Below are 24,327 nucleotides of genomic sequence, written 5' to 3'. Positions count from 1 at the left end.
GGGGTGCCGGGCCGGGCTGGGCTCGGGTGGGCACAGCCCTCCGCCCGCCGCGGCTGGAGCTCGGTGGGAGGAGGAAGACGGGCTGGGTTGACGCCCGCCCGGCCGGCCGGCCGGACCCCGGCGGCTCAGGGGGCCCGGAGCCCCGCTGGTGCTGCGGAACGGGTGGGTCCGGCCGGGGCGGCGCTCGGCCCGACAGCGGGGTCCTGCCCGGGCAGGCTCGGGCGGTGGCGCGGGGTGAGGGCCCGGGGAGCCGCGGGGCGCGCCCGGCTGCGGGGCTGGGCTGGGTGTTCGGAGAGACCTCGGAGACTTCGGAACCTCGCCCGTGGGGCTGGTGCCCGTAATCCCTTCGGTTCGCTGCCTGCCTTTGCCGGGGCTCTCGCAGCGCTCGGTCCCGCGGTCGGTGACGGAGGGATGCCTTTCCGGGGCGGGGTGCGCTCCGCGCCCCGGGCCCCGCGGCTCCCGCGGCTCCCGTTCCCCCGCTCGGGGCTGGTCCCGGGAGCACCGAGCCTGGGGGCCTGCTCTGAGAGCCTGGCGCTCTGCGGGTAGGCGCAAGCTGTGTTGAAATAAGTGGTGTTCTAGGGAGGTTGCCGTGTACTTTAAGTTTGCTGCAATGTGTTGGATCATTCCTCATAACTGAAGTTTGGTTACTTAGGTGTCAGGTGTGGAGGGCTTGAGAGGCAGCCAGTGGTGTAAGGGAGGACCTGAAACTGACTTGTACTCAGAAGTTTTCCTGAAGTAATAGAATGGAAATGAATTCAATTTCTTCTGCTGTTCTGTTCCAGGCTTGTAAGTTTTGCCACTTTCCTTCAATGGATGAAAGATACCTGAATGTTTATTGACACATTCAGTTAGCTTGCATCTGAAGTTTCTTTTTGACTAAGACACCAGCAGGCAATTCTTCCAGGAGCAGATACTGTACATTAATGGGCAGCAGGTTTCTATCGAAAAACATCCAGGTATTTTCTGAAAAAAAATTATGCTAAACATCCCTCATCCTGGCCAGTCAGTAGATTCCTGCATGTTGGAGGGAGAATGGACAGCTGGAGTGGTGATTCCTGACCGAGCAACTTCTCGGGGCACCTGGGATTTTTATCTTATCCCAGCCTGGTATTTATTTGGGATTGTAACACCTGCCCTGCAGCAAGTTTGGTGAGCATGCCATGGGTGTGCTGAACTGCTGCCACTTCCATGCCCTGTGCAGCTTGCCAAAGCTTGGCTTTGGGGCTCCTGGCCCTGTCACCCCTGCCTTTGCCTGGGCTGACTGGGTTTGTCTGTTTAGCCCTGCAGTGTGGGTGAGCAGTATTCAGGAGCAGGCACACAGGAATAAGTTTTTATGGGACAGTGCCAGCTTGGCAGCTCAGCCATCACTGGGAGCACCCTGTCTGCAAGAGAGCTGTGTCCCAGTTCTGTGTCATTGTACACAGGATGTATAAAAGAGCAAAGTGGGCTTTGGTCACAGGTGCCCTCTGATACAGAGGAGGAGCTTGCAGGAGCTGGAAACACAGATGTGTTCAGATTTCCTTCATTATGGAAGCATCTTCATGGTCTGTGTAGTTACTCTGCAGTAGCTGCCTGTCCCCCTCCACTCCCTGGGTCACTGTGTGGACAAATGTGACATTAGAGAAGCTCAGTTTGCCATGTATAAAGCTTAGTGAATTGTCTCTTTGAACAGAATGAAGCCTTGGGCTTGCTTTTCTAGGAAAATAGCCCAGAATAGTTGTGTCTTCTGCCTGAAAAACACAATTTGCCCTGAGGAGAAGGGTAGGCAAAGGGGAGCTGCCACCTGCTGGCTCCAGGAGGCTCTGGGCTGGGGGGTGTCTGCTCCTTCCCGGGGCAGGACAGCCTGGATCCTCTGCCCTACCCCAGGCTGGGGGTTTGGAAGCCTCAGGTGGCTTTATACAAGCTTTCTAAGATAAGAAAGATAGTGTTGGGCTGTTCAGCAGACTTAGGAGGCATTACAAAAATATCCTAAGGAACCTGCTGGGATTATGGTAATATTTATATTTACTCATTTTTCTCCTTGCTTTAGTAAGTAAAGATAGCTCTTTCAAGTGCAGTACATTCTTCATAAACAGTTCTGTATAATCTTGCACACTGGAAAATAGAATTGTTGCCATCGTAGGGGTTCCCTGGGGAAATGCTCAGATTAGGCTCCCCCAAGCAGCTGGGAGGGTCTGGGGCCCTGCGTGGTGCAGGAATGCTGACAGCCCTGCAGACCCCCGGGGTCACCCAGAGGCTGGGGGCAAGGAGGCTCATGAGGAACAAATGAGATTAAAGTGAGCTCTGAGTGTGCTGGCCAAACCCAGCTCAGTTTGTTTTTCGTGATGTTGCTTCTATTTTAAAATCCAAGTCACGGAAGCCATTTACAGTGGGCTTTAACAACACTGTTGTTTCCTGTGGGCAACTTATATCTGAAGACTTTCTCCTGTTTGTGTCCCAAGAAATTATGTTCTTGAATACAACAGAAATTTCAGGGGGGGCAAGGGGTGGAGCTTTTGAAAGATAATTGGAAGCTTGCTATTTTTAGAATCTTCTGGTTTTTAAAAATATACTTTCAGAGAGGAGGGAGAAAAAATGTTTTGACTTGTGCATAAAAAGTGTGTGAAAGTTGTTTGACAGTCTTTTAAGTGATTATTCAGGTAATGGCATATAAAATGACATAAAGTTACTGCTGTTTTCTCATTTCTTTAGTTCTTCGTTGATTTTCCAGTGCAGGAATAATGGCAAGATTTTTTTCTCTGTGATGTCCAGCAGAATTTCTTCCTTTCTGATTTTTCAGCTTCTCTTCTGCTTAACAAACAGAGAATTGACATTTGATAGACTGAAAGTGGTGGCTTTCTTTCCATTTCTCTAAATGTGGCTATGAAGTTGCTGGAGTGAAGAACTTCATGTTACAGTTATATATCTGAGAAAGAATATTATCTCTGTGGACTTTCATACAATGTTTTCATGGTAAAGCTAAGAAGGATACTTAAAAGTAAACTAGCTCTGCTCATGAAAAAAGGGCAAACTATTTGCAAAGCCAAAATTGATGGTTACAGTTTTTTCCCATGATTTTGCATTAAGAGCATATATATATATATATGGGTGTGTGTGTATATATATATAAAATGTGCCACAAATTATCACAGGCCAAGTAACTGCTCCTTCTAAAAGCTTGTAGTTTGTTTTGCATGTGTCTCTATGCTGAGCTGCTACAGGAGTGATGGAAAGCAAATAGAGCACTAAGTGTGTTTAATGGGAGGTGAGAGGCTTGTTTGATTAGATTAGGGCTTTAGCTGGCCTTTATGCCCTTTTTAGGCAATGAGAATTCTTTACACTGTGTTTTAAAACCTGATTTTTAGCATGTTGTATGCAAGCGTTGTATATGCTGTGTTTTCTTTTGTAGGGAACGTTTCTGAGAGTCATTGCCAAGCAACCTCATTGTGCTCACCCGTGCTACCATCATACAATTTAAAGGTGTCTCACATTAAGGATGCTTTTATATTTAAAAAAATATCCCTGATAGATACTAGAAAATATGTCCAAAAATTTGTATTTGCCAGGCCACATGTGACTTTTCACTTCTTGCTGAAGTGAAGCCTCAGTTACAGAAACTGGGGTTTTTTATTCTGCTGCTTTATTTTTCACATTTGTGTGTGTGTGAACCCTGTACCTGAGGATTTGACTTGACTTCTTTGGTTGTATACAAACAAGTGAGACTAAGGGCTGTGACCTGAAAATTAATATATTACAAAGGATGAGTAGTTTTCCAATATGAAACATCCCAATGCAGTAAATAAAAGGTAATTAATTCTGGATGACAGCATTTTGTGGCAATTAATGGAGAGGAAATACAGATGATGTTGATGAAGATAATGTATGGTTATGCAGTGCAGCTCTCTTTCAGAGTAAGGGCAGCATTATTCTGCAGCTTACTAACCATTCTGCTCCCTGTAATTACCTGTTAAAACTGCACCTTTTAATATTTGAATGCAAATGGACATGCAGAAATGTGGTGAAGAGCAGTGTCTTGGTGTAGGGCTTGGATGTGCAGCCTGGTCACAAAGAGTGATGTGTAATGAGCTGCAGGAAATGTTTTTCTCCTGTGATCCTGTGTAATGGCTTGAGCTGTAAGGAAGGGCAGAGCATTAAGGCTCCAGGAATGAGAAGTTCACATGCAGATTGTGTGGCATCAGCTAATTGTCCATCAGCTGCTTGCACCTGGAGAAACAAATACTGGCAGACTATGAAAACTGTAGGAGGTGGCTCTCCAGGCCACAGAGTCACTCCTTTAATAACTTTTGGAACTTAGGAAAACATAGGTGTGCTACCCTCTGCATTTTTTGCAGCCAATAAATTGGATGTCTCTAGCTCTGTAGCCTCTTGCAAAAGGTCTGGGCTCTTCCAGCATGATTTGGTTTAGTTCAGAGGAAGCCAGAGTTCTTTTGATGTATTACCAAAAAAATGAGAATTCCTCCTTATGTTTGAGAGAGCTTTGCAAAGGTCAGCTTCGGTCCCATCAGTGTCAACTGTAATTCACAATAAAGCTCTTCTGTTTATATCAGCAATACTTTTTTAAAAGCAGACATCCTGAAAATAGCTGAATATATTCCTCATTCAGGTGTAGATGTTGATAGGACCTGGAAATTCACTGGTCTTGCAAAGGCACTTGTTAAAACCAGATTAATTTTACAGGTACACTTGACTGAATGGTGTGGATGAACCTCTGTGTGCTCAGGTCTGTTTAGTGTCTCTGAATTAAAATGTCACCAAATGTAACTGTGGCAGCCAGGGAGACCTTTCTGGATGTAAACAGCTGAGGTGGAGGAATCCTGTGTGAAGGATTCCATGGTATAGCCTGTATGTATATACAGCCTGCCTTTTCCTGCTACTTAAGAGGCAGCGACTAAATTGATCTGGTTTTGAAGGACAGTGTAAGTGTGCATTTGAAGTAATGCAGTTGTATTTATGGTGAGCATCTGTCCTTGGATAGGGGCTACTGGAGAAAAAAAGATTTTTACTGTGTGCCTGGTCTGTGTTATTTCTCTAGAGCCAAAAAAAGGGATTAAGGAGAGTCATGAACAGGAATGTATACATTTAGCTTTTGCTTCTCAGATACCTTATGGACTCTCTTGCTTAGTTACAGAGAGTCATCTTTGTCTGTGTGGTCAGCTTGAAGCAAGAATTTGGCTGAACAAAAGGAGAGTCCTAGAACTTGCTTCAGAAAAATGAGAGGAAACAACTTGTCTGCTTGAACACTGATGGGATTAACTGTTTTTTCCAAGACAAATGCTCAAAAATTGTGGGTGTTAGAAAAGATGTTCCCTGCCCTCTCCTTGTCTGTGAGAAGTGCTTATAGAGACTGTACATTTTGAAGGACCCTGGTTTCCTCTAAATACAACATTTAGTGACCAGTTTATTCTTTTTTTAAAATTTTTAAATTTTTTTTATGGTCGTAGGATTGACTGGAGTGCTGCCACTTAGAAGCTGTATTTCCTATGCTTTTCATCAAGCTATTGTAATTTTCCTTGGACAGAACAGAATGTTGTTTCAATGGTAGTGCTATAATTAACTTGGAGGCAAACTTCCTTTGTTTCCTCTGTAGGTAATATGCAAGGGTATGAGTCAGTAATAACCAATTACCTTGTTTAGAGGAAGTTATCCTTAAGTGCCCTTGAACTGTTGTAGCAACAATAAATTTGGAGCATCTTAACTCTTCTTTTGACTTCATTCTGTGTAAAAAATGAAATTGTTAAACTGGACTCATGAAGAGTAGGATCTCCTACAACCTGCCCTGCCCTGTGGGAATTATGGCTTTGGTGCTCTTGTCAAGAGGACTGGCTATTGAGTTTGATTTGAAAATAGATATAGCTTAATTAGATATAGTTTGATTACTGATGGACAAAGGCATGGTGGGACAGGATTCTATCAGTGAAGAAGCACAGCTTCCAGGTGCTCCCTGTCAGCTGTAGAGTAACAGATACCAATACTGGTAACAAAGCTTTCCTTTCACAGGTGTGCGTGGAGGCTGAAGATGCTTTGTGGTTGGGATATTAACCTTAACTCTGCTTATTTCTTTTTAAAAGTTTTTCATAGATCTGGATAAGAATTGAGACTTGGTTTTGAAGTGCTTGAGGAACTTGCTACTGCCCAAGTCATGACGCTCCCATTTCGAAAGGACTTGGACAAGTACAAAGATCTCGATGAGGATGAAATTCTTGGCAAACTTTCGGAAGAAGAACTGAAGCAACTGGAAACTGTTTTGGATGATCTTGACCCCGAGGTAGGCAGTAGCCAAGAGAAGTTTTATTTTTTTCATTTGTTCCATTACTAGTCTAGTTTTTTGGACAGAGTCTTTTCCATAGCCTGCTGATGATCTCAGAGATATATATGTGTATATAATGCTTATTTCCTGTTTGCAAGGTGGACACAACTGCAGCAAAGGAAAACATAAGAAGGGACAGCTGGGAGGAGCTTTCCGGGATTGATTTATAAATAAGAATTGCTGTTGTTCATGTTCTTGAAAAGAAAGTTTATTTAGAAAGGCCTGTTTAACTTTCCTGTTTCCAGTGCTGTCTGGTAAACAGCCCTTTTGCATCCATGTTTGTTTTATTTTTTCTGCTGTGGAATTTGGTGGGAGTGGGAGGGTGCCAACCTCCTCTAATGATTCCTGGTCCTGTATCTGGTAGGTTATATCTATTCCTGTCCTCATGCTGACTTCGTGAAGAGAAGACAAGTAATTGCTAAGCTCCTGAATGATTCTGTCAGCATGGGGTGCCGAAAAAAGAATATTACAGCTTTCTGCTACAAAGAGCTGAGTTGTCCTCTACAGATATTGGAGCTAATTGCAGACTTCATATTTGTGTTCTCACCTCATGGTTCTCTCTGGTTTTGCTTTAATAAAATCAGGATTAGTTTAATCTTGATGTTCAGGGATCAGTTCAGAATATTATGATCACCTGTTCTTCACTGCAAGATATTGCAGCGGATGGCTTTTGTTGCACTGCAAGATATGGCAGATATTGACTTTATGGATGTTTTAACAGAAGAGGACTGGTTGTCTTTCATGGCAGTTTGGAAATCCTATACATTTTGGTCATTTTGTACTAATATCCTTTTTTTTCACTTTACTTGAAATATATTGATATTATCAAAGAAACATCCCACCTCGAGTCAGGTCAAAACTAGAAATACTGTATTAAAATAATAGTGGACTCAGTTGTCTTAAAGACTTAAAATCACATGGATGTAAGTGACAGAGGAAATAGTATTTTGCTGAATGTCTAAACTGTAAATAGCTGAGTTTTATTTAGTACTGCTCATTTAAACAGTGCTGATTCTAGCAAAGAAATGCAAAGTAGCTGGCAAATTGAATGCTGGGAGCTATTGCACTTAAGGAATTGCTTCTATCCTACTGAGAGCACAGTGTGCTGTATTTTCATTATATTCTCCATGTCTAGATTACCTTGTGTCCTTCCCTGCCCCAAAAAAAGGAAGTTAGCAGGGGGATCAAAGATTGCCTACAAAAGATGATGCATCAGGGCTGAACCTTGCAGAGAGGGAGAAGGAAGTGGGAAATGAAACTAAGCAGGTGCTCAGCCAGACTTTCTAAGCTGTTGTTCTTTGCTGCATTTGTTTTGCAGAACGCGCTGCTGCCTGCAGGCTTCCGGCAGAAGGACCAGACTGCCAAGAAGGCCTCGGGTCCCTTCGACAGGGAGCGGCTCCTGGCCTACTTGGAGAAGCAGGCGCTGGAGTACAAGGACAGGGAGGACTATGTGCCTTTTACAAGAGAAAAGAAAGGTAACACCACCCCTTCCTGTGTAAATCTCTGAAGTGGAGGAGCCAGTACTTCTGTAAACCAAATTTGATGGAAGCACTGGCAGCTGTAATGCTTCTCACTCACAGCATTTCCAAATGGCTGCTGCTGTGCAGGGCCTGGAGGTTTCCTGTTCAGGCATTTGTGCTGCTGGGGCTGGTGTGCACTTTGTGTGTAGCACAGGAAGGAAATAAGACTCAGAGATTTTATCAGAGATTGCGAAGTTCTGATGGGCATGGTATCCTCAAAGTAAGAGCTAACTCTGATTTCAGTCAATAATGACAAATGCTGTCATGGTGCCTGTGGCTTATGCCTTGTGTTGAATACAGACAGCAACTTTTGTAACACTGCATTGGATTAGAGAAATAGCAGTTGACTGATGTTGTGGTAGACAGTAATGTTTGAAGATGGTGTAGTCTGACAAGGCCATACAAGTGGTGTATGCAGTCATGGTGTTTTTCTAGCATCCTTACTGAAAGGTTTAATAAGATTGCATAGTTACTCCTGACTAATTATATAGTTAACATCATAAGTTTTGAAATCTGTCAGTGGTTTGTGGTCTTTTCTTAAGGGTTTGAAACCCTTTAATTCTACTTAATTCTCTGGTGTGAATCATTGCTTATTTCAGAATTGAGTCTCCATTCATTCACTGAGTTTGTGTATGTGATTGTGAGGTCTAGTTGGTGAAAATGTTGTTTGGGGTATTTGCATTTTCTCTTCCTGTGCCAGATAGCTTTACCTGACAATGCTGGTGCCTCCCTTTTTTTCTTGAAGTAATGGAGAGTTTGTGGCTTTACAGTGTGCTGCACTGTGTATGAGGGACTTCCTTCACAGAGTGTTTTTTGCTTTATTTTGTAGCTCAGCTCCCTTTGTGTCGAGAGATAACTGTGGCACTCTGCTGACACAGAATGGGAGTTTGGTGACTGAACCTGTAGGAGTAACCAAGTGCAGGACCATGCAATGTTTTGATTTCAGAAGATTGTAGAAGGCAGAGGCACCCATAGCAGCAGTGCCTTGGTGGTACCTCTGCTGCTGCCAAGTACCTGCTCATGTTGTGTCCAGCTGTGCCTGGCTTCTGCTCTCTCCTGACACATCTGCCAGTCTGTGCTGGAGGCAGACTGATGGTTAAGTGTCATTGAGTTCAGTATGTTTGGGGCTCATGGGTGATTGGGGAATCCTGGAATCCTGTGCCCAGCTCCATCAGGGAGTGAGCTGGGCAAGGAGGATGTGCTCTAACACTGCATTTCTGTTGACTGCTAGTGCTTCTTTCACATAGATGGCTCTCTATGTGCTTACGTCTACATGCACACATAAAATATTTGCTTGGTAGATAAAATCTGTGAGAATCTTGCAGAGAAACAGAAGGGTCCAGCTGTAATGCAGAGCTTGGTTAGGAAAGATCAAATGTCATTTCCTTTATGTAATAAAGTATTACTAAATAGTCTGTCTGCATGTTGCAATGAGTCATACCAATGTAGTAAAATTTCCTGTATCTCATAAAAAAAAGTTGCTATTTACTAACTCCTGTCATTTATTTTAGTGCTATAGGAGAAGAGAAAATAATATAAAAAATTCAATGTCGATTACTTTCATTAAAACTAAACATTCATTAACACAAATGTTTAGTATCCAAATTGATGCTCTGCTGAGTGGGCAGGAGGCAAGAAGGTCAAGCTCATGTTGTAGTAGGTGAGGGATAACCTTTTCTTTTCCCCTCATGAAAGTATTATGGTTCAAATTTGACTTGCTGCCACATTTGTTGCCATTTTGCACAAAATGGCAAATGTAAATAATTTAATATTTTAAATCAAGAAATTATTATATTGATCCAGATATAGAACTTGGAAAATCTTACTTGATTCTCCTGTTAATTTAGGAGAAATGTGACAAATATAGCCTTCAGTTCCAGAGGTTTTGGGAGGAAAGAGAGGGATAGGAGCTGCAGCTGGTTTTTTTTGGTGCCATTTTTTGGGTCAGAATTTGCTAAAATATTTCTGTGTCCCTGGCTGGTCTTGTTGCTCTAACTTGTTCCAATTATTCATTTCATGGAGCAAGAAGAGGGAAAATCTACCCTTCTCTTTCCTTTTTCTGTTTTAGTAGAACTGATGTCCTGCCTGGTGATTTGGTCTGCAGATTTATCAAAGAAGCTTACCCTAGGTTAATTTTAAATATCCTGTCTTGCTACTGATTCTGATAACCTTGTTTTCCTACTAGAGTGTGAAGGAAAAGGCTCTGTTCCAGATGCCCCAAGTACCACCTAATTTTGGGGTAACATGTTAAAATAGTGTTGCTACTCTTTCAGTGATAGATGATGTAATTTCTTCAGGTCTTTGGAACCTCTTCTGTTTTGTGCTATGGCATGTGGAAGATCTGAAACAATGTAATGTCCTGCTGTGGTGAAATGAACAATGTTAAAGAAATGTAAAGTTTAATCCCTAAATTATACTGTATTCAATTTTCTCAGGGCCTTGATTTTGTTTCTAAAAGCATCCTTAAAAACTTACTTTGTTTTAAAAAAGATTTAATGATTTAAGTCACATTCTGTTCCAATTAAGTGTTGAACCATACAGTAAACCATTGTTCAAGGGATTCATGAGACCAATGTGGTAATAATTGCAACAGAACTAGCTTTGTCTCAATGTGTGTATGTAATATGTCATAAAGATTTTACAGGGTATACTGCAAGGAGAGGGGGCTCTCATCCAAACAGTAAAGCAAGGCTTCAGCACTGAAGGCTGTTGCCCTCAAGTGTGTTCCACTCATCTGACTGAGTCTGACCAATGCTCCTCCTCCTTCTCTCTTCTCTTGGAACAGCAGAAGACAATTATTGCTGCTGAGATAAAGAAATATCTGAGACAGTAATGTACTTTGTGCTGTATAGTGCAAGGCATTAGCAAAGTGTTGTGTAAACTAAGCTTTGCATTTCTAGCCTTTGCACTCTTCTCATTGTGGCTGTCTCTTCCCTTTGCATTCTTGCCGGGGTGTGTTTGTTCTGTCTACATTTACAGTTCATGTAACTTCTGCTTTAGGCTTGGTTTGGTTTGGTTTTCCCCTTCTCTGTCACCCAGAAAACAGAGTGAAACTGTAGCCATCTGGCTAAAGCTCTTTCATTGGCACCCTGCTCAGTTGCTGCTCCAGATCACCATTGCCTTCTGCTGCAGCAGGATTTGGGATGCTGTGTTATCTGTTTGGCATTGAATCACTTTAAAGTCTTTAAAGGAAGTGTGTTACATGTTGTGAAGTTAAACTAATATCCTGTAGGAGCTTTGCAGAAACAGCTTGTCAAATTGATATTCTCCATACAAGAGCACTAGAACAAAATAACATGTGATACTCCAGCCTTAATGTAAAACAGTTTTCTAATTTACTGCTATGTGGTCTGTAATCAGATCAGATAGCAGATAACAGCTCTGCTTCTGCACTAAGACATTGAGGAACTCACTTGTAAGTTGAATTAAAAACATTAGTATTTAATTGTGCTTACAAGGGAATTGATAAACTTAAATCTGTTACATGGTAAGAACTGGAGATTGATGAAGTGTGGATTATATATATTTCTGAACTAAGGAAAGTGCAAGGAACATAAGATGTAAGGAGTACATCAGATGTTGCTCACTTCTTCTTGATCTCAGTGATGAGAAAAGCTTGTATTCAGTTGTTCTCAGGTAACACTTGATTTTTTTTTTCCCAAATGGAGTACCCCAAAAGTGGAATTTAGACTTCCTTCTGCTGTGCAAGGTGTGGCTGCCACTGTAGCCACCCCACTGTTATTGTGGGGTGTGTGAGAATAGTACCAGCAATGGCCCCACTGAACAGACCTGATTTCTGCAAGGTACTGAGTCCCACCTTAAATACTGTGAATTGGTGTGGGAAATGTCCAGGGCACTTCCATAAACACCATCCAGTGTTCCTGCCTTTAGAGCAATCCATTTGGGGGAACTTGGAACTGAAAGTTCATTCTGTAGCAGAGGAGGTCTGTGACTTAATGCTGGATGTGCAGCATCTAGCATGTAGCTGAAAGGCATGGAACACCTGCCTGTATAATTATTATAAAAATGATGTGAACATCCCTGAAATTTGCCTCTTCACGTTGTATTGCTTCATCTTTGCATTATCCTGGCTGGCTGTAAAGGAGCTGTCATGTTCCTTCATGTAATCAAATCCCTGCTATTTGGAAATGTTCCACTTGAGGGCCAGGCAAGCTGCACATCTCATGGGCTGCACAGATGTGTAGTGGTTTTTGGTTTTATTTAAAGCTTGCATTAGGAGGGGGGAAGGGACTTGCTGAACTGTACTGGCAGCAGGCCTTGAGTGAGATCATTGTCCCCAGAGACACAGGGGTCTTACCCTTCTGGAACTAAATTCATTGCTAGAAGTGGGGAGTGGGGAAGGATCTACTTTTGTATGTGCATTGTAAACCTCTGATTTTTGTTCTAGAATGAGACGAAGCCAATGAATGAGAAATTATGTACACAAGGGTGTGACTTGTTTTATAGCAAAAACTGCTCCTGACCCAGCTCATGTGACTGGAGTTGGCTGCAGTGAACATTTCTGGAGGGCAGTGGCTTTTAACATTTTTACTTTATTAAAAACTGATTATACTTCTCACTTTCTTTAGGTTTTCTAAAGAGTCAGGCACGTATGCATAAGTTTAATATTACTCTTAGGAAGCAAATATTTGAACCAGACGTTTCTAACCTATGAATGTAAGAATTGCTGAAAAGCAACATCAGGAAAAGTAGTTCCTTTTTTGTGAGCACTGTGGGATGAACCAGACAGAAGGCTGAATTAGGTTAAAATACATTTTTGCTAAGTTGCTTTTAATTGAGATTAATTTCTTTTTCCTGGTCTCTTCCTGCTGCGCTGGTGCTGCAAATAGGATGGCTGAACTGAGGCTCAGGTGCTCAAATCCCACTGTCCTCCTTCCTTGTACTGCAAAATCCTCACCTTTTTACTAGTCCATATTACTGAGGGAAAATAACACAAACATAGCTGCTGAAAGGCTTTAGATCATGTGTATGCTGCTCAGAGTGTTTCATGGATTGATGAAAAAAGCTTGTCAAACATTCTCTTCTATAAACTACAGTTTAAGTTAAAGGTTAATCTCTCCCCAGTAGGTGATGCTGGCAAAATAAAATGATAGAAATGTATTGCATCATTTATATCAAAACAACCTGAAACAATTGCTACATAAGCCTTCCATTTATGAAGAAGAACTGTGTAATTTCTGAGGGTTTTCTTTTAATCCTGAATCACCAACAGTTTCTTTTGCACTGTCCATCAAAGCTGAGGTAATGCATGTCAGCTGCACTTAACTACTGTTTGGAATGGGTGCAGTTATGTAAGGAGGTTTGTTTTCTGCTTCTAAATATGGATAATGACCATTTATACAAGTTTCCAAAGAGATAGCAACCCAGGAACAAAGATACCGTGTTGCTAGCAACAGCTCTTGGTCATCAGACTGTGTTGTCAGAGAAAACCTGATGTGCTTCTCTGTACTCTGTGCTAGTGGGCATGCATTAACTTCCTTTAAAAGGAAAATGACCACAAGCCACTGTAATCTAGAGAAGATATGGAATACATGATTTTGGGTTTAGTGATGCTAAACTCCACCTACTATCACTGTAATTGGAACATTGGGACAATGATGATTCCTCTGTGGAAATACTTTTTATAGCTATGGATATGGCAAAGGATGGGCTCCTGAATTAGGACTGAGGCTTCATAGGATGATTATCAACACCACTTTCTACTCCAGGAAATAACAAAAGGAAGTTGGAACTCATTTTCCATTGCTACTTGTGCAGATAGCTCAGGCAAATAGGAAAGTTTGAAAAACTTGAACCTTAAACAGCTGTTAAGATTTGATTCACAGTTGTGTAGTTGGGAATGATTTCTCTCAAATCCATCAGTACAACAGCTTTTGTTTGCCATGTTAGTTTGTCCTGAATCTAAGCACCCCTTGCCTGTCCTGGCTCTTACCCAGTGGAAGACTTCTTTGTTCTGAAGGACCAGTTCTAAAGCATTCACAGCTGAACTGGTAGAAAGCCTTTCTCATGTTCTGATTTCCTACCCTAACTTCCAGCTAAAGGTGTATGCAGGAATTATGATAACTACACAAACCTCTACCTAATTCATGTATTCTAAAATAAGTTTTCCCATTACCTGCCTGTAATAACTTAAATATTGGTGTAGAATGTTACTGCACCTACCTTTAAGTTGGTTGGTGCAAATACTACTCCTGGTTCTTTTGCCATTGAATTGTCGATGACCTTTCTAAGTATCATTTTAGAAAACAGTGTCACTGGCAGAGAAATTTGTTACCATGTTTTGTGCTGTTCACAAACCATGGTTTTCTCACTCAGCTTTGGTTTTTTGCTTCAGAACTGAGGTTAACATCTGAAATCAGAAATATTTTGTATGGTGTGAAAACTGCAGTAAATAGTCAGGTGTGTGATTCCAGTGATATTCTGTGATAGTCTGTCTTTGACACATTCCCATTACAGTTCTGCCTGGGTCCCTTTTTCCCTTGAGAGGAAACTCGGCATTCTCTAGTGATACTAAATCTTTTTTACTAAGTCTTTCTAGACTATTCAAAATGTATAATGCAGGTCTTTATGTTACTTTCTAATCCTTTGGAGAAGCAAATAAGGTTGGAATAATGATCCAGATTCCTGAAAATTTATTCTTGTTTATACTCTTTCCTCATCTCTGATTTGCAACAGCAGAAGAGCCCTTTATGTTGTCTGTGGTTCTCCTAGTATTCACTAAATGTAATGTTCTTTAAATACATAGTATTTGAAACATAAGTAGCAATATAATACAAAGTAACATCAGACTTTCCATTTTGTTTACTCCAGGGAAAATATTTATCCCCAAGCAAAAGCCTGTACAGTCTTTCACAGAAGAAAAATTCTCTCTTGATCCAGAACTGGAGGAAGCCTTGACCAGTGCCACAGACACAGAATTGGGTGACCTCGCAGGTGAGGGTTTTTGAAGGATGGATGGGCTGGTACATTTAGAAAAGAAAGATCTATGATTAATGTGGTGGTGTATTGATATGACTACAGGATGTTGTAGTTGTGAAAGAAGCCACATTATGTTGTTTGCCAGTTTGCTTGAAGTGTTTTACTTTGTTGATTTGTGATAATTTGTGAGGATGTTAATTATTTTGGCCTGCAAAAATACCTGATTTTCAGACTCAAAACCTTTACATATATTTCTCAGACTGGCTGGTTTTTGATGTGTATGTAACTGCTTTTTCTTGAGTATAACAATGGGTTTGTATGTGCCTGTATTCCTAAAGCTTCATTTTTGTGATTGAGCTGTACTTTTTAATGTCGGTGCTGGAACCTGATGAGGTCAGAACTTTCTGAGATATGAAAGTTAACTAAAATGTCTAAAATTAATTATTTTTTCTACTTTTTTCAAATAATTAAGATATTGAATGGCTTTTTGTACTGATAAGTATTGTATAAACATCAGGTTTTGTTATTTAAAGGAACCCTGCATCTGATCTGAATTAGTCAGGAAGAGTAAAAACTGTTTATTGCTTTCATTTTTCAGCAATACTGGGAATGTCCAACTTGATAACAAACAATCAGTTCTGTGATGTAGTAGGAAGCAGTAATGGGATTGACAAAGACAACTTCTCAAGTAAGTGTGTATAGAAGTGCTAGAAAAATCAATTCTCTGTACTGCATGCAGTTAGTATAGCATTCACCAAAAGTTTTTTAGACTCTTCAGTCTTAGTGTGGAAATGTGCATGCCTATATTTGCTAATTGAGTTCTGGCAAGAGTGGAATTCAAATATATATACACTAAAGTGTCCTCTGCATTTAAGTCATTTTTTGGTGACAAAAGAGGCATAAGCATGCATTGTGTGTGTTGGTTCTTAGGTTTTGTATTTCTGTTTGTAATTCAACTCCTATGTGCTTTCTGGAAAAAAAAAAGGCAGAAAGGCTGTGATGACTTGGGAAATTCAAGAGAATTGAACTTTATGAAAATATGGTCAGGAGAGGATGGTATGCTTTTTTGGTGGGGGAGAGATGTAAATACTGATGAAATGATCTTTAAATACAGTAAATATTTGGAATGTGTATAATTTATTCACAATGAGTGTGTGCAACCTGTTTGATTACATTTAAATGCCTTACTTTTCAGATATAGTAAAAGGTGAAAAAATGTTGCCTGTTTTTGATGAACCACCAAATCCCACAAATGTGGAGGAGACACTGCAAAGGATTAAAGATAATGATTCTCGTCTTGTTGAAGTTAATCTAAATAACATTAAGGTAATTTCCTGAAGGCTGCAGTAAATATGCTGCTTTTTCTCAGTAGAAGACACTTCTAGCTGCAAAACTCTCTAAGAGAGCATGATAGGCTTATTCTAAGTACAGCAATCTTTCTGCTGAATGTTGTAGTGTGTATAAGCTCAGAACCTGCAGCTAAACCAATAAGCCATCTTGGTTTCTTTTGCCAAATGTGTATTTAAAAAGTCTTAGACTTTCTCAGTGCCAGCCCAGATTTCTGTCGCTGCTAAGCTGGCAGCAGTTCCAGCAGCTCATTATCCTGGAGTTAACTACTGTGTTGAATCCTTTGTCCTTGATGAAGCAATGTGCACTCAGTTTCTATTGCAAGCAAAGCGATATTTGTGCCTTTCATCCTTCTGATCCTTGTACAAAAGGGCTGGTGGAAGTTAGGGCAGATTCTGCTTCTAAGTGTAACAGTTGTGTTTTTACACATGACAAGCTTTTGTATATTTGCTTGAAAGAAACCAGAACTGCAGCACCCCTGACTTGCAGTGCAGACACCAGAGACAGCCTTGCCAGCAACCAGAGCTGCTTGTTCCCCTTACTAAGGGGGGGAAATAAAATCCATGGTTTAAGAACACTGTGTAGCAGGTACATGCTAGCCAAAATAACTGCCTAAAAAGGCAACAGATCAAAGTTTCTGATACAATGAACTGAGACATTTGCTACCCTAATTAATTCTTTACAATTATTCCTTTTAAGCTTGGTTGCTACTGTTCTGTAGAAATGATTGCCTTATAGAATTGGTGACTCTTACAGCCGTTGCATCTTAGGGTAGGTCTTCACTGTGAGACTGCTGGAGACCAGTGGTAGTAAATATTGTTGGGCATTTTGCTGTAAAGGGAATAAGATAGTGGCAGAATTTGGCGGGAGGGGATAAACTTGTGTATCTCAAGAGAGTGAAATGCTATTTTTAATTCAAGAACATACCAATTCCAACGCTGAAAGAATTTGCAAAAGCCTTAGAAACCAACACACATGTGAAGAATTTCAGCCTGGCAGCCACCCGAAGCAATGATCCTGTTGCTGTTGTAAGTACTCATGAAACCAGCTTTGAGTGGGGTGCAAGGGAAGTTAGGATGAAAAGGCAATGGTAAGGGATTGAATTCAATCCAGTTTAAATGCTCAGGGATGAAAATGTTTCCATTCTGCTACACTGTAAATTATGTTTTCTTTAACAAACCTTTGTTGTATCTAAGTTGGTAAATGATTACTAGTAACTTAATACGCAGCAATGCTTCAGATGTGTGAGGGAGAATTCTTTTTTCCAGTCCCTTTCCCTGATTTTTCATTTTGCTAACCTACTTCCTTTTTTTCTTTCTTTCCTAATTGTTTAGTTCCTGCTGTTCATTCCAGTAGCCAATAGTTCATTCAAAATTAATTTGCAAGAAGCACATTTGAGGACTTAAAAACACCCGTAATATTTTTCAACTAACTAGAGTTTTAGTTGAAGTTGTAAAATACGTATTTATCTCCCTGCTACCAAAGATTGGCTTGAATAGCATAATAGTAGTCAAAGTATCTAGCTTGATACAATTGAAATTTAAATATAATTTATTGTCAGGTTGTTTTTTTCTATGTTGAATTAAAGCAGTACCTTATTTAATTACAAATAAAGAGGTAAGAAAACAAAGCTAAATGTTTTGCCAGGACAATCCTTTGCAATTGTTTTAAATTCAAGTTAGAAAAAAAGCAACTAGTTTGAAAGACTCCATTGAATGAACAAATGAGCATTTGAAAGCTTTGGGTTTGGGTCAATTTAAAAAGTTTTCTTTTCAGCAGGACTAGAACATTTAATAAAATCTATAAAGGCTTTTTTTCTCAGGTGTGGTTTTGCTATATTTTTTTATTGTGACTTGATAGGAAAAAAATTCAAAGAGTACAGTTTTTCTGCCAATAAACTCAGCAGTTAGCCATTCCTGTTTTCTTCCTTTCTCAGAAATAACATCAGGTATAAAAGTGCCTTTAGCTACATCCTGCTACTATGCTTAGAGCTTTGAATTTTACCTCTTCCTACCAAATCTGTAGACAAAAGCATTTTCAAAGTCAGATCTCCTGTTTACAAATTAACCATATCTAATTCTCCTCTCAGTTGACTAATGCCCTTTCTTTGGCCTTTGCTTGCAGCCTGCATTGCTCGTTGTGTGCTGTGAAGGCTTACAAAATGGAATTGGTCCAATATGCTAATTTGACACCATTTATATTCTGTGTAGCTTTTTAGTTTGTAACAAGAGAAAGACAGGCCTTCTCTTGACTGAATGCTACTTAAGAAGGGAATGTAGATAATGCCTGGCTAAAGAGTCATCTCAGTCTCAGTGAGAGCTTGCAAAGTTACACCTTGCATCTCTGAACTTGCTGGTTCCATGGTACTAGTTAGTGGAAGTGGTTATTGCTGTGTCCTATGAGGTACTGCAGCAAAATCCAAAAGTTTAATGATGCTTTCTTACATTTAAAGGCTCTTGCAGATATGCTGAGAGTAAACACAAAATTAAAAAGTTTGAACATAGAATCAAACTTCATCACTGGAGTTGGAATTATGGCATTGGTTGATGCACTGAAAGACAATGAAACGTTGATGGAGATCAAAATTGACAATCAGGTAAGTGAGGTGGTGGTGATACCATAGCTAAACCCAGCTAATCCTAATTGACTGAATATTTTTGCAAGACCGCTTGTGATAAACTCTTAAAATATTTTATGTTTAATTATCTTAACACCATCAACAATTGCCCTTAAGCATCAGAAGCATCCAGCTGAGGTTGATTTCTGTGCTTTAAAATATACAAATAAATTTTAGGACCTTCTGCCTGTTTGATTAACTAGAATGAAGCAGACTTTTCATTGACTGATATGTGGAAAGTATTTTGATCTCTTTCAAGATGAACACACCTAAGCTCTGTTGTCTTTGTGTACCTTTTATTTTAACAGAGGCAGCAGCTGGGTACAGCTGCAGAAGTAGAAATTGCCAAGATGCTTGAAGAAAACAACAAGATCCTCAAATTTGGATACCATTTCACACAACAGGGACCTCGAGCCAGGGCAGCTGCAGCTATCACAAAAAACAATGATTTGGGTAAGACCTGTCATTATTAATTGACTGGGTGTGTGGCACAGGCTTTAAAGGGGTTATTCCCCTTCTCTCTTGACAAAACCAGGATAGCACAAGATTAGTAGTTTCAGGTTTCTCCTGTGCTTTACTCCTACTTTTTTGTTGCTGCTTGATGTTTTCTGTTTTGTTGCAGGGAATTTTTAGCATAGTCTAGAACAAGAGCATTCAAATTTCATGTGAATTGTGGCAAAGGGAATGAAAACAATAGTTTTGATCACCCAGTTGTATTCAGATAAGATTAATTTCCTCTTTAAAAGCAGTACTTGAAATTAACAGTGTAGGATGCCGTGTTCCATGCCAGTATCCCAATGTCACTGGGATTGCTTGAGCGAGGAAACTGAACATACTGTCATGTACAGGGTACTGGGTAGTCTCTTCCTTGGTGGTTCTGTTCATGTACAAGTAGCTGATAGCAGTGGCATTTTTATTTGCTGCAGTCAGGTTTGTTGGAGCTCATTAGTTAGAATCCTAATTAAATGGATCAGCAGAAAATTGGTTAATGACATAGCACATGAACGGAAATAATTTGTATAATAATGTCAGATACTTGAGTCACTCAACTACAAAATAATGTCCATCTGTTCAAGTAGAACTTCATTTTAAAACTCTATATAATTAAATCTTTTTGGTTGAGATGCTTTGTGGTGACCTCTCATCGGTGTGAAAAGGAGCCAGCAGTTTAGTAGTAGTAGCAGTAGTTAAAGAATATATTAGAGGGAATGACACAGGAAATTGGAATTTGGTTTAAAGATCTGATTCCACTCTGAATAAAGGTTAAAGTAGAAGAGAACAGCTCTCAAAGATATGGATGAGTAACTAGAATAGAGCACAGAGAGATAAGAAAGGCACTCAGACATTGCATATCTGTTTCTCAAAATAGATTCTAAACCAGTTGGGTTTTATATCATAATGCTTCAGGTGTCTCAGCTTTCTAAGATTTTCTCTCTCACTAGTTCTCTTATTAGTGCTTGACTGTTCAAAATCTATGCTTCTGTTGATATCTTGCCTTTTTTCCTTTGCTTTCTTAGTCTGGAGTATGGGAGTAAAAGTTTCTGCAAATACCTTTTCATCTCTCCAGCCCTGAAGCTACAGAGAAGGTTACTCTGAATACCCACTTGGGTATTGAGCACTGAAACCGAGATGTTGGAAGTCTCTAATTTCTCTCTTTGTACGTTCCTTCTAAAAAAAAGTCTACATGTTTTTCTTTTTCCATGCTCACACTGTGTTGTACCACTTTCCTGTTCTTTGTCTGTGTACTTTTAACTGCATGATTGGAGAAGTCTAGGGCTGGAAATTCTTTTCATCTGTTTTTGCAGTTTGATGGAAGCAGGTATGAATAACTTCTGCCACCTACTTTCCATTGAGTGAATTTGAGAACACATTTACTTTCTTCTTATGTAGATGTGCTTGCTTCACTTTTTTAAACAAAATGGAAATGTCCTTTATGTGTCCTAGAAGACCTTTAGTGCCATTTGCTTTGTCTGCACAGAAAAGAAAAACATAATTTGATAGTGTGAAAACATCAAAAACAATACAAGTCTTCAAGAAATCTCCAGTCATTCAATCAATATTGCATATTTTCAAGTCTTAATAACATGAGCTCTTAGTTATTTTAATAATAATTTTTGTTGCTCTTGCATTTTCTGACAGTTGAATGTTTTTATTAATAAATAGAAGGTTTTAGGCTGTTGATTGTGACATCTGGTTGTGTATAAATTGTGTTAGATATACCATGAAGCTCTTGTAGTGTTTCTTTTGAAGCCATGTAAATTAAATTCACCTGTAAAAAACTGCAAAAACTGTAAAAAAAGAATCCTGGCTAAATCTGCTTATCAGACAAAAGATGATTAATGTTTCCCACAAGTCCTTCCTTGGAAATATTTGCAACATTTTTGTGAATAAGGCGATAAGCTCGGCTTATTTGCTCAAAGTGCTGTTTAATGCTAACTGTTAGCTACCTTAATTTGTGGTACTTCATGTGACAAAGTAACTGTTCCTGTTACAGAAACACAAAAAATAGTTCCAGTGCTAATACAGCAAAACTTGTCTTTCCTGTCTCCCTTGCTGCAGTTCGGAAGAGGAGGGTTGAAGGAGACAATTAGCGAAGCAATGCCGGAGCTGTGGAGTCAGCGCGGGCAGCACCGTGGGCTGCGGCACTCCTGGACTGCATTGACCTGGGTTAGAAGGGAAAAGACTGGAAACCCCATTCCTCTTAAAGCAAAGCAATAGAATCCTCTGCTGGTGTGCAGCACGGTTTTGGGATGGATGGAGACACAGTAACTGTGCCAGTCTCTGTACCATAGGTTTTGATTGGGTTTTTTTAAGAACTTCTTTTTTTTGTATTTCGAGACTTTGGCTGTGCTTTCTACTACAAATGTAATTGCAAATCAATGGTATAATTGTCTGTAGTCAAAGAATGGGACTCTTAAGATGATTGGGCAGATGCTGGCCCAACTGAAATGTTTGTAAGAAAATCTGGGGGTGTGTGTATTTAGCAGGAGGAGTGTGTATATTCCTGACAACAATGTGCTAGAGAAAAGGGATTCTTCACCCAGCAGCTGCACTCATGTACAGCTGTTCAGCTTTGTTCATCTGCACTGAAGAGAAATCTTTCACAGCAATGTTATTTGTAATTCTACTGGTTTATTTTTCATTTGTTCTTGATACTGTAATCAAGTTCAAAGGCATCCTTTTAAGTCAAACAAAAATAAAGTGGCTAAGGACTTCTTCCAAGAAATTAGAGGGACTAACACAAAAATGGAAGCCTTGGAAAACAAGGAAAAAATTTAGGAACCTTGCAAAAATGACGGTTCTTCTGTTACACCTTAATCCTTAAGGTCTTTTTCAAAAGGTCCCATAACTGTGTCTTGCTCTGTATCTAAACTGGATACATTTTTAGACTGATTTCATGTGTTCATCAGCATTATTTAGTTTATATTCTTTGTTTAAAAATTGTTATCTACATTCATAAGTATCAATTTCTCTAGAAGTAGTGGACATTCATATTTAAAATTCTGCATAACTATACAGGAAAAGCAGCCTTAACTGTAAAACCACTGGCCTAAGTTGCATTACATTGAGCTATTTGTACTTCATACAAATCTAACAGTTTTCAATAACGAAGTAACACTTTTAAGAAAGAGTTTTTCCATTCTATATCTGTCTTGATGTTGAAACACTACCTAAGACATGCAAAACCAAACCAATATATTGTGTCAAATCTCTAGGGCATAGTCATTGTTAAAGTGTTTGAAGTTCTATAAGCAAACTAATAAGGCAACAAGAATCACTTCAACTTCTGTACATAATCACAGTACACTTTGAAATATGAAAATCTAGAAGCTTTTTGGTGTAGGTCTGTTTGGACTGCCTTGTACTAGTTTGCTTTGAGATCACAGAAATGTTCTGCTGGACTGCTTGGCTGTATTTATAGCAACAGAGGACTCAACTGACAACTGTTTTCATCCAAAGATCATAATGTGGTGAGCATTTATGTGTAGAAAATATATTGGACTGAGAATTTTGGATCAGGTTATATATACTGTAAAAACAGAGCCAGTTTCTGACACTGTGCCCACGCTGTAATTTGTTGCAATTCTTGGTTTGGATCTTTAAAGAGAGACTTCATCCTGGAAGTGACTTCAAATTTTACTGCAACTGTACAGAGAATTTTCAGCTATAGTGCCTTCAGTGGGGATGTATATAACTGGTTTGTACTTGTGGAAGAACCTTTTTTCCCCCCTACTTCTAGATTGGCATTTTATTAGAATTACAAATAAATGTGTGCTCTGAAAACCAAGTTGGAATTAATTCAGTTAAAACCAAAGACTACACTTACTGTAACCTCACAACACCAGAAGTGTTCGGATTAGTAACAAAAAGGGCTTCTTTTGGTTTGGGCTTTTGTAAGTTTTCAAGAACTTTTTAGATTTTGAAATAAACTTTGAAATAGTTCTAATACAATATGCCTACAGTCAGAAGTTAAGTGTATTTTTACAGACAGCCACTGGTGTACAAACATGGCCAAAGCATGTCACGTGCTGAGTTGCCTAAAGCTGTACGTTACTTTTGATTTGCTAGGCACATTATCATTCTGTGTCAAAAAGCAGGCTGTAATGTCTTCCTTCATTTGTTGAAGGGCTGTGTGTTCACAGAATCTGTTCATGTATTGGGATTCTATGATGGGGTGTTTTATCACTACCTAAAAATATTAGGCAGTTATCTCCTACTTGAAAATGAAGGAGAAAACTGAAAAGCTGGATTATGGAAATAATAGCCCAAATCCCTTTCTTGCTTTTATTTAATCAAATTTGGCTGTTTCATTATTTATATTCCAATCAAAGGCAGAGCCATTTAAGTTTCAGCTCTCAGGTGTCCTGTCACAAATGATGGTTAAATGGTTTAACTCTGTAGACAACAGCTAAAAATTTGACTGCTTGTGACTTTCAGGACAGATACCTGACAGGCTGGGCATGGAAAACAATTTTTTTCAACCAGAAGGGTTTAATCATCCAAATTGTTGTGAGACCTTTGGTGTGGGGCATGGAAGAGTTAACAGCAATCACTTTTGTGCCTGCAGTGTGTATCGTTTTTGGAATAAATGAAGAAATTCAATCTGTAGCCAGGATTTTTCAACAGTCTCAGCAAAGGAAGTGAACACTGATGTAATGCCACCGAGTGGGGTGAGATCCTGCCTATGATTTCAGATTGTGAGTGCAGGAGTGGTGTTACTGTGACAGCCGGTTACATTAACACAAGGTCTTTCTGAAAGAGATAGTTTTCTTACTGATTATTTTTCCGGATTAATGCAGAAATCAAATGACTGCGTATGTTGATTGTGTCGGTTCCAAGCTAAGCATGGAAACATAACCAATATTTCAGAGCAATTACCTATTTACTCTTGTATTTTAAAGAAATAGCCTCACTCTCTCTGCAACTTGAGTAATCCTGCGTTTGTAAGCTACAAACGAGCAAGTGTTCAATTTAAATTTCCATTGGGGAAGCAGGTATTGAGTATTTTAGCATATCAGCACTGTATGCTGTCAGATTGTAAAACAGCTACTAATCTTTGGATGATTAAAGTACTGTATTCTTGTTGTGGCTTCGGG

The 24,327-nt window shown here is 39.8% G+C and overlaps 1 protein-coding gene across 3 annotated transcripts; it reads left to right on the top strand.

Moving 5' to 3' along the window:
* LOC120509043 (tropomodulin-3-like) lies at positions 1-24,327 on the top strand. Of its 3 annotated transcripts, XR_005629144.1 has the most exons (12): positions 1-162; positions 783-956; positions 6,069-6,265; positions 7,626-7,782; positions 14,659-14,781; positions 15,365-15,454; positions 15,962-16,092; positions 17,034-17,141; positions 18,566-18,709; positions 19,039-19,183; positions 20,248-20,387; positions 21,290-24,327. XR_005629144.1 is itself a non-coding variant. In XM_039723255.1 (10 exons), the coding sequence occupies exons 2-10, from the start codon at positions 6,140-6,142 to the stop codon at positions 21,319-21,321; spliced, it is 1,056 nt and encodes a 351-aa protein (XP_039579189.1). In that variant the 5' UTR covers positions 1-162; positions 6,069-6,139; the 3' UTR covers positions 21,322-24,327. The 3 variants fall into 3 exon arrangements, 1 of the variants encoding a protein (XP_039579189.1); XR_005629143.1 differs by lacking the exon at positions 783-956; XM_039723255.1 differs by lacking the exons at positions 783-956; positions 20,248-20,387.

Source organism: Passer montanus, unplaced genomic scaffold, assembly GCF_014805655.1.
Source record: "Passer montanus isolate IOZ18808 unplaced genomic scaffold, ASM1480565v1 scaffold5, whole genome shotgun sequence".
Taxonomy (NCBI): domain Eukaryota; kingdom Metazoa; phylum Chordata; class Aves; order Passeriformes; family Passeridae; genus Passer; species Passer montanus.
Note: the sequence above shows the minus strand (reverse complement) of the source record. Positions and strands in the feature narration are given on the sequence as shown.